The sequence below is a fragment of the Aspergillus japonicus genome, assembly GCF_003184785.1.
Source record: "Aspergillus japonicus CBS 114.51 unplaced genomic scaffold BO86scaffold_31, whole genome shotgun sequence".
NCBI lineage: Eukaryota > Fungi > Ascomycota > Eurotiomycetes > Eurotiales > Aspergillaceae > Aspergillus > Aspergillus japonicus.
Genome location: NW_020291668.1, coordinates 310,153 through 323,021, shown reverse-complemented (window position 1 = coordinate 323,021; position 12,869 = coordinate 310,153). Strand labels below are relative to the sequence as shown.

The window sequence follows — 12,869 nt, the reverse complement described above, 5'->3', positions numbered from 1 at the left end:
ACTGTAGAGTAGGAACCAGCTGCAGAGTAGAGACTGACTGTAGAGTAGGGATCCACCAGACAGAGCGACACTGAAAAGGCTCGCACTTTTATTTTAAATAAAAGGGATTTAGCGTCCATCAAACTCCTCTTCTACAAACATGCAGGCCATCAACGATCCACTTGGCCAGAAGGCTAATTTGCTAGCACAGACCAGGCTACAATATTTTCGAGGATATGCAATTATTGACATGCGTCATTTGTCCTTTGAGAGTGATGCAATCCTCGGATCAAGACCTCTTGACCAGACCAATGTGAGAAGATTACACACTATGTTCGCACTAGAAGGCTGTGCCAACCTTGAACCTGAGCATAAAGTAGCTGCTACGGTCAGTGAACTGACTCTGCAAGAAGGCCTGACACGTACGGGTATAACGCAGGAAGCCCTCTTCAATCAGGTGAACCCCGTCAATCTATCGTTTGAAGATACAGTTCGGCTGGTATGTGCTTTTGGAAAACACCGGCTTAGAGCTGGCGAGGGATTTGGTGTAGATCGATGGTTGGTTGAACTTTATTCAACCGGTAAAGACACTTCTGAAACCCAAATATAATTTGCTAATCCTCGTTAGAAATACCTTTGGATGCATTGGCACAACTTCGTGAAGAATCTTCCGGCGCGCAGGCTTTCAAGGATGGGGAAATCTACACAATTCTAAGAAGGTATCAGCTTTCGAATAATGACTCACAAGAACAGAAATGGTGGGCTCGATTTCAGTCGGACGACCGCCGAAAGAATTTTCGCAGACTTCAGCGAAACAAATTTCTCCGTGAGGGATTTGACAAATTGCTGCCATATTGCGGGCTTTGGGAGCCACTAAAAGCCTATCATATTGAAAGAATATTAGGTTTGCGGTGCCATGAGGTACCATACTACAAGCAAGAATTAAGAGTTATTGTAAACTGACTTTGAGTTGCTAGTATATACGTCATTACCTTGAGGAGATATACCAAGCGTGGTCATTCCTCTTCTCCAAAGAGACAGCTTATATGGCGGATCCGACATCAGTCCGACTTATTGAGGGACTTATGTTTTCGTACTCATTAGATGACTGCGATCGCCTGCAGGAGCTTATGATTTCGGGGACTGTTTTCCCTCATGTGAAAGGAGACGAACGTAATAATCTTCAAAGAAAGCTGCTCCAAATTCCCGGACGGCTATTGTCGATTAATACCCTCATTCAAGACACGCTATATCTACAGAGCCCAGCGAAAGCATTTCGCAGCCTTCTGCCCAAGAGGTTCAAAGGTACCCTGAGAGAAGCCATGCGCCAAAATTGGAGCTCTCAGAATAATAAGCAGCTCGGAAATTTCCAGGCTTCTGAGCATGAATTCAGAACGTTACCATCCCCTGCAGACTCGTTTCTCATAGGCATAATGCAGCTGTGGCTATTCGCACTGAGACACCTCGTTCAGCCCCGCAGGGATAACAAAAATCCACAAATACCAGCATCACGATCAAGCGAAGCGCATAATTTGAGTAACATGGCGATTCTGGCTCATCAACTTGGCTTTACATCGGCAGAGATCAATACGCTCCGGCTCAGGGACACTACACAGTGGGAGTCAAGAAGCATGTTAAGAGCTTTTTGTGTTGATGGCTTCTACCAAATAGACGAGGCAAAAATAAATTCAATGGCAAATAGGATGAAGGATTATTGGCGAATCCTTCAGCGAAAACAGAATGCAGCAGAGATCACGCCAAGCCTTGTCACAAATGAGGTCGAGCTAATGACACGACGCAGGTATAATTGTCCATTTCAATCTGAAGATGACAGAGATCGCAACTTCTTATTTCTGGAGCACATATATTCTGCTGAACAACCTCGAGCACGCTATGCTACATCATTTGCTGTGACTCGGGAAATACTATATGCATTTTTTGGGAAGAGTCCTTTATATGACATTTTCTCGCAGGGTTCAGACAACACATCGCATGTCGTATCCCCAACAATGGAATGGGGCACTATTCCCTCAAAAGATGATCCTCTGGTTGAAGCAGAAGCAGCAAGTTATGGGCCAAGCCCAGTTGAGCTCGAACCACATCCTCCGGGTACTCCAGATCGGAGCACTGAGGGCTTCGAAACTCGGTTCAGTGTTATGCCCACCGAACTTAATAGTTCACTGCAATCATCTGAAGAAACGGATTTGATTCCGGTCAATGGCAATTCCTCTCTGGATTCATCAATACGTGATATGGATGGCATGGAACGAAGCGTGCCTCTGGCGGCAGGATTTGAAGATGATTCGTGTAAGGCGCCCTTGGAGACAAAGGCGATGATTTCGCTACACCGAAATGTGGCGGAGATTCTGCAGATGTGGTACGAAACAGGGGATTCTCACCTGGTTGTTCTTTTTCTGTTCGAATCACGTACCTACTACAAGTTCGATCGGAAATCAGAGAATTCTTTGCGTTTGAGATTGACAGAGCTTGGCAAAGAACATTATTTTCTTGTGATCGGTGACTACGGTGTTGAATTACCAAATCTGAGCACGATAACTGAGGTGGCTATGCGAGAACGTCTGATATTGGTTGGATATAAAGATGGTCCAAGCAAGGGAGTCACAGACGGGAATGGACAAATTTCTTTAGATTCACTGAAGGATTACGTGACGAAATTTGACGTCCGTACCGGGAAAAGAAAAGCAGGTGATAGTTATGGAGGGCATGCGAAGCGGAGAGCTCAGTGATTCTTTTACAGTGCAATAGTATGCCATTTACAGTCTGTATAGCTCTATTTTACCTATTTGGAGACGTCAAAGCAAAAAGCTTCTCTGAACATTGTGATAAGACTGATGATTTCATGGTGCCCAGAGATGTGCGTAATGATACCAGGTATGCCATTCTAGAGAGTTTGCCTCGTTTTCAAAATGATAGATCACTGTCAAAGCGGTATGACAATGATAGAACAATAGTAGGTTATCTAGTGGCTACATTTGCGGGAAATAAATAAGAAAACTCTTTTGATTGTACTTGGTTTCAGAGTCTAATAAATGGTTAATCTTTATGCTTGTAAATATCTCGATGATCGCGGAACAAATAACTATTTCAGTGATTCATTGTCACCACACTATTCCATTAATAATAATCCTGCGTAAGATTCCCTGACTTCTGATCCGCAGCATACTCTCTGCAACGGCTTGTATATCACAACGATATAAGCTTATCCCTGAGGGATGTACTTTCTCCGCCGACACAGATACATTATTGAGTTCTAAGCACTGAAGCGTATCTGCTTTGTTCGTGACAAATCCTCCAAGCTCCGATTCACCAAGCCAACAATGACCTAAAACCAGCTGACGAAGAGCTGGAAAAGGAACAGTGGTCATGGCATCTAGCAAGTATGGGCTGTCAATAAGGTGCAAACTTGCAATATCCTCTACTGCCGCTGTAAGTTTCTCAGCCAAGTAGAAGTCCGTCATCGGTAAGTGGGAGTAGAATCCGGAAATTTTTAAACTTGTTATGCGAGTGCCTTCTCTCTTCGTAGCGAGTATTGCATCAAGTAGAGCCTCAAAATGCAATAGAAACGATTCTTCCCAATCCACAAAGAGCCGGCTGGCGAACCATCGAAATGGGCTCTTGATTCCATCCGCAAACTCCACCTCGATACTCTGCAGACCCCGAAAACGAGGAAAGCTCGTGCACAGAGATCGTAAATCGACACACCTTTGGAGAATTTCTCGCTGTTCGTGTACCAAGTGAGAAAAGTAAGTGTATATATCTTTGTAGGGCACCTGTTTCCCGCGAAAACTCCAGATTAAGTCTTTCTGGTCCCGAACGTACTCGGCTGGTGGATATACACAGGAACAAAATAATCCCAGGATTCAGCACCTGTGGAACAATTAAATGAGTTCTATGTAGCCAGTTTGTTCACTTACAAGGATCTATAAGCTCAGGAGCGTAGTATTGAATGACTTTCACATACTGAGCAATATCCGACACAGATATTTGCTCCAATCGTTTGAACCCGGCGATCGAGAAATCCACGCGCAATCTGTGGAATAAAAATGGCACACAAAGAATCCTAAACCTCCTACTGACAGAGGAGAGGCTTTTTAGGGAATCTTGCGTGGTAAGGTCGCCTATTATGATACTCAAAAGCTCAGTGGGGAATGTTTCCAGCGAATCCATAAGTGAGGTGAGATGTCGTGACGAATACTAGGAAGAGAGTCAAAAATCTGTCATCCACTGTGGATGAATATTATTTTCTTTGGAGCAGACAAAATCATAATTTCAGGATAGACACTGAATACATTTACTTTGTGTATCCTTACGTATGGATCAAGGTGCGTATCTTCGTGATTGCGACTCCTGTTTAGGCTCGCAGTTATGCAGCGAATCAGCGTCCGTCCGTTCTGCGACATCGGAAAGAATCATGCAAAGATCATCTTTTGCGACCCATAGCCAGATCACGACTGGTGACCGGCTCGAACTATTACTTTATGCCTTCCTTGATATTATCCTCGAATAGAACGAGAAAAAACAGTTTATGAGATCATACACTTGATATCGTCGTCAAAACTTTGCTATATATTCACTTTTTGCCATCTCACCTTTTTTTTTCTCACCGCTTCCGGGTATAACACCATGGATGCCAATTTATCAGTCATGCATGAGCCATCGTTGCTTGAAATCCTTCAAATCCAGTATCCTAATGTACTCTCGGCACAGTCAATGGGCGCTGACCACGCAAAAATTCCCACGATTCAGTCTGTAAAGGATTTGATCGACGTCCGAACAACGGTATTCCTACGAAACTTTCTCCCAGGATGGCAGGACTCTGGACTTCTTGACCATATGAGCCATGCACCACCCAAAGTCAAGACACCTAAAGCTGGAAACAACATTCTTGTACCGTTAGAAGCTCTTGGCATGGCTCAAGAAGTGTGTCTACGGCTGACCCAAATCGTCCAGTATCTTCATCTTGTCAAGGGCATATATCTGCTCAGAATTGACAGGATAAGAGGGAAACAAACTTCCAATTACAGGGGACAGCGATTAGACTCTCTTGCCATAGAGTCACTTCTAAGGAATATCTATGTGGATTGGGATGAATTGGATGGGCTGTCACAGTCAGCACTTACGCAGAAGCAGAGGAAAGCGAATAAGCAGGCCAAACGGTGGTTACTTATCGCCTCGAGATTATCATTTGGCGTGCTCCTCATTGGGTCCAGGCTCTTTGAGCGTCAGATGTGAGGAAACCCACTTATACCTATTTGTATGTTGATCGGCTGACAGAATAAGCAACAATCCCCGTGTTAGCGAAAAACAGCTCGCTGCACTAGCGACGAAGATATGCTCCGATTTTCCCTCAATTATTGATATTTATTCTTATCTCGATTCTACTGCTAAAGAAATCCTTAATCAGGAGAGAGTATCTCTACTCACTGATTTTCAGATTTATATTGAGCAAGTTGATGCTCAGTTGAGCGGGCGCCAGACAGCGACTTTCTGGCAGGACAATTTTACAACCTGCCCTGAATCGTCTATCAATGAAAAAAAACTATATCTTGACAAGAATTTCGAAGAGCTTATCAGTACTGATGATGACAGAATTTGTGAAGAACATTGAGGTCCTGATTACGAAGCACGGCCAATACTCGAGGTGATAAAGCGACCAACTCAATACTCTTTAGCTTAGAATGTACAATTCATAGAATCCTGGGCTCTTTCAGATCATTCAGTAGTTGTGGATGTTGTGGATATGCAAAGTTCTTCAAAACATGCTTGATAGCAAGACAACGACCATGTATGTTATTCTATGGTACTAATATTTTTAGATATTTTATATAGCTTCTCATATAGAGCATTCTACATCTAAAATATGAACCAAGACAAAAGTAATATACCCTGGTATTCACAGCTTCACTTATTCATTTTCTCATAAAGAAGGGTTATTACCAACACGCACTCGGGGTTATGCAACTGTTAACCACTGGAGCCGACGAATACTGAACCTTTTCTTTACTGCTAAATTTAAAGTAACTAAGCATAAGAGAAAACAAGCAACACACTATACAGACACAGAAAATAAGGATACCATGTTGCATGGTAAGCAGGTCAGCGTGGACAGCATTGAATGTATATAGTCCAACTTTTTTTATTTGTGTTTGATTATCTGGCAATGCAAGAGATGGTTTTCAGAATATCGCGCCGTGTTTTCTTGTCAAAAACCAACTCGTGCCATTCTGCAATAAGTAATATGCACCTGAAACTCCACCATATGCATACGTTATTATTCATTTCAAAAAAAGAAAGTTCTAGAAATAAGAGAATGAACGATAGCAGAGAAAGTTTAATGGGGGATACATACAGTGCAATCAAGACCTTGACAAGATAGGCCCAAAACCCAAAAAAGAGATACAGTTGGGGGAAGAAATTCGAGCAACTCCGTGTATAGAAACTAGTGTCTCATGGAAAGACTTTTAGAGTTTTGAAATAGCTAAGAATAGAGTAGAAAGCTGATAAATCTGCTGAATCTCTCTCGAGCTCTCGGTTTTGCTTGCGTGCAATTGCTTATTCTTTTGCAGATTTTGATGTATATCAAAGCAGAATTTTTCTGCCGATTTCAAGATCCCTGATCTGTCTCTTCAATTGTTTCCGTTTTCTTCGCACAGATGCCTCCTCTCCAGCAATATTTTCCAACTGCTCGGGTGACAGTGTGTAGACCCAAGAGGGGGAAAACAAATTCATTGGAGCTTCTGGTCCAGTGACAAGATAGAAGTCCGCTGCTTGCATGCATACGTTGTCAATGAACCTTTTCCGAGCAACCTTGTAGTACGATTTTAGTATGTCGTGGATGTCTTCAACAGTATGTTGCAAGTTGTTCGTATGATGGATTTGGGTCAAATCTGCAAGCTTAACACACTCCACTGCTGAACCATTCTCATATTTCACTGAAAAACATGACTTCTTCGCTTCAGAGGAAATGCGTTCCTGCCGACTGAATTGAATATTAGCAAGTTCTCATCCGTGAGAGGAGTCATGCTCACCATTTTTGCAAGTTGCTATTCAAGTAATGATTCTGTGTCATTGGCGTACCTTCTCTTTCTATTCTTAGAAGAAAGTTCGTCGTTGAAAGAGCTTGTCGATATTTTTCGATAAGATCATCCAGCAAGAATAACAGGATAGTTTGACTCAGTGCTCTATCTGCACAGGAAACGACCAATGCCTTTTTGATAAAGTTATGGACCATGGATATGATATCACAAACGTAACCCTCGGCCAGTAATGGCCATTTTGAGGACTGTTTCTTGAAGACGCTCGAGAGTATCGATGAGTTAAATGTCCCGATCTCAAATCCACGAGATTGCCGATAGATTTTCTCGATCCAAGCGAGAATACCCTTTGTTTGAGAGTCCTGAATAGAAATGCAGTCGTGTAATATGTCCTCAATATCACTGCAACTCTTGACTTTTCTGCTGGGAATTGAATTGCGTTCGTCTTCGTCATCGTCGTCATCATCCAGGTGACCTGTCTGCGCGCGGACAGAGCTCGTCGGTGAAACTGCTTCACCTGAACGTGGAGTGTCCGAATCGTCGTCATGATTATGTGACATGAAGGCAAAAGTGTGACCCCTAGTAGAGATTTCATCTGAAAATAGAGCATTGCGGTTAGCAACCACGGTTGCCAAGCGTAAGTCAGGCTCATCATCAAAAGCGTCTTGTGATCCATAGTTTGTTTGCAGGGCATTTTCAGTGATTTGCTTGAATTTTGACACAATCTCAAGTAAGTATTTACTCTGTTGTTCAGTTGATTCACGCTCGTCTCCCATGCTCTCCAAAGCCTTCTTGCATGCTTTGAGGCGTTTAGAAACTTCAGATCGCACCTAAAGCCTGGAATTAGATATTGGCGGACATTATGCATCAGGGTAGTACTTGCCGAGGGAAATTCTCGCCGCACGTTGGAGGCTAAAAGTGCTTGCAATCGGGCCCTCAGGGCCTCGATCCCAAAATTATCTTTTGAGAGGCGGTTCCAAGGTGGTGAATGGCTGAAAATCTGTTCTTCAATGTCACGGTTCTTTGAAGAGTCTTGAAGGTCCTTCTGACCGAGGTTCCTTACTACCACCCAGCCTAATTCTTGCGACTCTTGTTCCCCTTCGACCATGTCAATGATCTTTTCCTCTGCTCCTTTATCCACTAAATCGGGTTTTGTGAGGATTCGTAACGTCCTTAATCCGTCGGAGTCCAGTTCCCTGGCCATTTCTATGATCTCTTGCGTGGCAATATCCACATTGGCTGGAACAACAGCTAGCATTATTGACCTGGGATTGCGCATATAGCCAAGTACCATGTCTCTCACAAGATCAATATCTGACATCGAAGTTAAACCCGATGTGGTTGTCTTAAAGATTCCAGGAACATCAATGACGCTGAGGTGATTTTCATGGGGCCCATGAATCTCTAGTCGAAGCACGTCAGAGGAGAAAGTGGGCAAGTTGTCTTCTGCCGAAGTTGATAGGCCCATGGCTATATGAACCTTCGGAAAATAAGCCTTCTATTCATAATTCTGAACAGGACATAAGTACCTCAATCATCATAATTTCAAACTCTCTCTCATTGAGTATTTCAATATCTGATATACACCAACTCGATTTTCCCTTTCCTTCATTGCCACTAGTCGAGATAATAGAGCCAGATATCTTCCTTATTTTCAAGCTCGGATCTCTTCGAAATATGATCTGTGTTGCGAAACGGGTGCATAGACCACTATTTCGGGGAAATTTCAGTTTTGTCAATCCCTCCAGAACAGAGCTCTTCCCACTGGATTGATCTCCGACCACCACCAACTGCGGTAGGTTGATATATTCTCCCACATTGCAAGCAAATAGTTTGTCGATCTTTTCAAGTAAAGCAGGTTCGACGACGACCATATTGGCCTCCATGTGAGTCTCGAGCTTGACTGTCATTTCTGATTGTGGACGAGCCATCGGTGTTATTCGTACTTAAGAACCAGCGATCTCACATTCCTGAGACCTCCCCTCTTGGTGAATGTCCATTTTTCTGCTGCCTTGGTATTTTAAATGTAACATAACGCTGCCCTTGCATAAGGTTAGTGGAATATGCTTCACTCCTGCACTTTGAGAAGACAATCAAACTCGTCCACCCCCAAAGATCTTAGCGTATATCCTCAGATAAAAACTAGCTATTTAACGGGGTTTGTTAACCTAGAGCAGCGTTCACATAGTTGATTTTCTATCAAAGCACTACAGGGGTTAGAGTATTGTAAGCATCTTCAAAGAGCAGAAAGCTGAAGACTTGGTACAAATAGTAACAAGTAGTACTGTAACGTGGAGCAAAAGAAGTCTAAGCCCTTGTCGCTACCTATAGAAGATCCATATACACCGAAACCTTGTGCATGTTGATGAACCTGTACCGCATGCCGATGTGTTATTTATTACATCTAAGGGATTTTCGCCAACTTGGAACGCTGAAAGAACGAATTCTTAGCAAGTCAAGCATGTAGGGTACGATAATGCTGGATGGGCTTGACTGTCCTATGCTGGCAAGCTTCTGGCTAACAGATATCCAGGTTTCGACTCCCAATGTGGTTACGAGCATCATTACAAGGTGTGTGTGTTTCTGTGTGTGTGTGTGCGTGTGTGTATTCATACGCTGGCCCCTCGCAAAGGCGATATGCAGGGGTCAACTACCTTTTATCTCTATATACATCCTTTTTCTCCTGACTATGGCTTTTCTTACGAACTTAGAGCCCCGTCAAGGCCTGTGGTGGCCATTGCCTGGGGCTATATTTTGCCGCCCTTGTAGCAGGCGGCTTTCGAATTCTCTGTGACGCCTCCGCACAACCTGAGACTGCACCAACAATGCTGATATTTTGCGAAAGCTGCCCTATCATACCTTCCTTGTCTTGCTGTTCTTCTCCCACGTGAGTGATATATCATTGATCTTGGCCCCGATTCTCCTCCGCATTTCTTAACGGGGTTGTTGTTGGTTTGGAAAATCACTCAATACATGGATCACGGTTTCTTTTGCTCCACACACGCTTTTATCGTTGTTTTGGTAACCACGTAGTTTACCGTGGCATTATTATGTATCTCAGTCACTTGATTGTCGTATCTTTATTGTTTGAAACCAGGCGCGGGACCCCCCACCCCCGTAGAATACATTAAGAACATATACCACTATAGCCGCCAAATTACCCTAAGAAATGAGTTAAATACAGGCCTCGACATACTTCAAGCTTGCCAGGAGATCAATAATCTAGAATTCAATGAAACCATGTTCGCTGCGTAGTGGAGGATGATGACGGGGTACCCTGCATGTTACTAAGGTGAGAGAACAGCGTATAGAACGACATCAACTGTATCATCATAAACTGTATCTTACGATGTATCAAAACGTGAGCTTTTGATGAGACTGGGCCCAAATTCTCTTTTAGCATATTATCTATTTTTTTTATAGGGAGCTGGTACTGTATAAATCCAAAAGTCATATGAGCAATACAAAACAGGTAAAGACTAATTTGAAACTATTAAATACTTTGAAAATAATTCAAAAAACGTTCCAGTGTGAGCAGTAGCTCACTCGATCAAGGATTTCTCATCCTTAAGAAATTCGTGAAATGACAAAGCATGCATGCATTATTTCTGGTTTTGAGTATGCATCTTGTCTTAAAACAGGATTCGATCAGAGCCTTCAAATCAATAATAGAGAGCCGCGCGGGGGTCCCAATTTTCAGACCCCCAGTGATTCCAGGGAGCCCCCTGCCGGACACGTTGGCCGCGTCTGCTGCGCCGTAGGGGCGGAATAGGAGGCTTGCTAGAGACTGTCGAAGCTCTGTCATTGAACGGGATGTGATTGTCGTATAATTGTCGCAATGGCACCATTTTTGTTCCCTGCCATGATTGGCTCATATTCAATTGCTCGACCTGCTCTCGTAAGATCCGAATCTCTCGGTCTCTAGGATCCTCACTTTCAACAAATTGACGTTGTTTAATTGGGTGAGAGACAATGGAAGGGCGAGGTGTGCTCTTCCTTGAAGTCCTAGAGGGCGCTATCTGTTCAGACATGTCACTGATACTCTCCTCATCGTTTTGAAAACGGACACTGTTTTTGTTTGAAAAACGCGAGTGGGGAACTGATCGAGTGCTTCGTGTCGGTGAAACTCTGCGGCTGTTAAGAGTCTGTCTTTCACTTTCTCCTATGTAAGTGCCAATCGGTTCAGAGATACCAGGCTCATATACCTCCTCACTCTCCCGGAAAATTTCTTCTAACTCCTTGGCCTTCTGAAAAATGAGTCGGTCACCATCTAAGTTCGATCCATTTGCGATCCGACGGATAAACGCGCGAGTTTCCAAAGTCTTTTCACCATCTTTCCACACCACGAAGACCCTCGTCTCAGGATACATCACACCGGTAGCAGGTTCGATGAGTGCTAAAGGGTCTATCCTGCTCTCATCATCGTCTTCAATCTTCCATCCCACACCAAGTATATCAGAGACATGCTTTCTTTCATACTTCCATGTTTCTCCCAATATCCCATCCATTACCGCTGGTTTCTTCATATAACCGCGTGTTTTAGAAACCAGAACACGAGTAACTGTCTTCTTATCATAGTACTCATGGGTACCAGCTCGGATGCGAAAAATTGGGTTGGATCTGGGACCATAGCGAACAAAAATCTGAGTACCTGCTCCCTTCGACCACCAGAATAGGACTTTGGCATTGACGAGAGAGCGACTCTGTTGGCGCGCCCTTGTCTCGAGCAGGTCGATTCCGGACAACCCATCATCTTCATCAACCTGACTGCCGCCTTCACTTTCACTTTCACCATCAATGCTCTCATCCTCGCTGCTCTCGCTTCCAGAGTCTCGTTGGACTGAAGCGGCCTGCAAAGATGTTTTGGGGGGAGGACGATGACCAAACACTGTCTCGGCTGCTGTTGGTGATATATTCCAACCCAAGGGCAGATTGTAGGCCTTGTTGAATTCATTCAGGGCTTGATAAACTTGGTCGTATGCCTTCCAGCCCAAACTAGGATTGTTCTTCACTTCTGGTTTTTCAATTTCCATTCTCCAAGATCTATACATGGCTTGATATGTTTGGGCTGGTATCTCACCTGCCCTTATATCTTCTTGCCCATGTGCGAGATTAGCCGCATGGATGTGCTGATTGAGTTCGCCAAAGAATTCATTCACTGCTTCAAAGTTGGGCGTGTCAGACAGGAATAAATTGTTCATCACATCGTCGCCACGGTTTTGTGTGAATCGTCGTATAATAACTTTGACCCAGTCACCAACTTCCGGGCGGCTTTCGCCAATAGGAGGAGGTGATTCCATCATATCGACAGATTTGTTCTCCATAATTTCATTCTCATCTTCATCTTCGCTTTCATCTGTCACTGAATCTTTTGGATGGACAACTTGGTCGACTGTTGGATCTTGGCCCGAATTTGCTTGCACCCGAGCCAAATTGCGTCGAGCCTTTTTCTTACTTTTCTTGCTGGGCATATTGCGAGACTGGCTCAAAGAAAAGTTTAATGATAAAAAATTCTTGATGTGTGATTCGATTATTGTCATATAATGATGGTTATGTATTGACTGCGAACGACGGACTGGTAACTGAGAGGGCATCACGGTTTATATGGACTGGCCGCGAACCGAAAACGACTCGCAAATCAGGAATCTCACATTAGTAGGTCGCTCAATCGCGCCATTGAAGGGTTCCGAAAATGTGATGCTGCCGTCCACTAAGGAAAAGCCTACTAACAATTGAGTTGGTTTCTTATTTCAAGCACAATATAATGTCGGGACGACCGGGGTAAAATAGAAGGTAGAGATCTTTAGAAATATGTGGCCGCCAAAGGTTTTACTC

The 12,869-nt window shown here is 43.7% G+C and overlaps 6 protein-coding genes across 6 annotated transcripts; 2 read left to right on the top strand and 4 right to left on the bottom strand.

The window, feature by feature from the left end:
• Positions 1 to 139: 139 nt before the first annotated feature.
• BO86DRAFT_315165 (uncharacterized protein) lies at positions 140 to 2,726 on the top strand (the record flags this gene model as incomplete). The annotated part of the gene is made up of 4 exons (XM_025668077.1): positions 140 to 560; positions 608 to 900; positions 957 to 2,125; positions 2,252 to 2,726. The coding sequence occupies 4 exons, from the start codon at positions 140 to 142 to the stop codon at positions 2,724 to 2,726; spliced, it is 2,358 nt and encodes a 785-aa protein (XP_025526786.1).
• Positions 2,727 to 3,098: 372 nt separating this feature from the next.
• Positions 3,099 to 4,167, bottom strand: BO86DRAFT_419784 (uncharacterized protein; the record flags this gene model as incomplete). Its single annotated transcript, XM_025675150.1, has 4 exons — positions 3,099 to 3,370; positions 3,404 to 3,672; positions 3,703 to 3,823; positions 3,915 to 4,167. 4 exons carry the CDS (start codon positions 4,165 to 4,167, stop codon positions 3,099 to 3,101), a joined length of 915 nt encoding a protein of 304 aa, XP_025526785.1.
• A 456-nt stretch (positions 4,168 to 4,623) lies between these two features.
• On the top strand, positions 4,624 to 5,232 carry BO86DRAFT_380164 (uncharacterized protein; the record flags this gene model as incomplete). Its single annotated transcript, XM_025670707.1, has 1 exon — positions 4,624 to 5,232. The coding sequence occupies one exon, from the start codon at positions 4,624 to 4,626 to the stop codon at positions 5,230 to 5,232; it is 609 nt and encodes a 202-aa protein (XP_025526784.1).
• A 1,295-nt stretch (positions 5,233 to 6,527) lies between these two features.
• Positions 6,528 to 8,292, bottom strand: BO86DRAFT_432689 (dynamin; the record flags this gene model as incomplete). The annotated part of the gene is made up of 3 exons (XM_025675810.1): positions 6,528 to 6,979; positions 7,029 to 7,864; positions 7,894 to 8,292. The coding sequence occupies 3 exons, from the start codon at positions 8,290 to 8,292 to the stop codon at positions 6,580 to 6,582; spliced, it is 1,635 nt and encodes a 544-aa protein (XP_025526783.1). The 3' UTR covers positions 6,528 to 6,579.
• A 72-nt stretch (positions 8,293 to 8,364) lies between these two features.
• Positions 8,365 to 8,920, bottom strand: BO86DRAFT_275538 (uncharacterized protein; the record flags this gene model as incomplete). The annotated part of the gene is made up of 2 exons (XM_025667263.1): positions 8,365 to 8,514; positions 8,564 to 8,920. Coding segments are annotated over 2 exons (507 nt in total), but the record flags the coding sequence as incomplete, so codon positions are not given.
• Positions 8,921 to 11,263: 2,343 nt separating this feature from the next.
• Positions 11,264 to 12,334, bottom strand: BO86DRAFT_315384 (uncharacterized protein; the record flags this gene model as incomplete). The annotated part of the gene is made up of 2 exons (XM_025668091.1): positions 11,264 to 11,787; positions 11,827 to 12,334. Coding segments are annotated over 2 exons (1,032 nt in total), but the record flags the coding sequence as incomplete, so codon positions are not given.
• Positions 12,335 to 12,869: the final 535 nt, after the last annotated feature.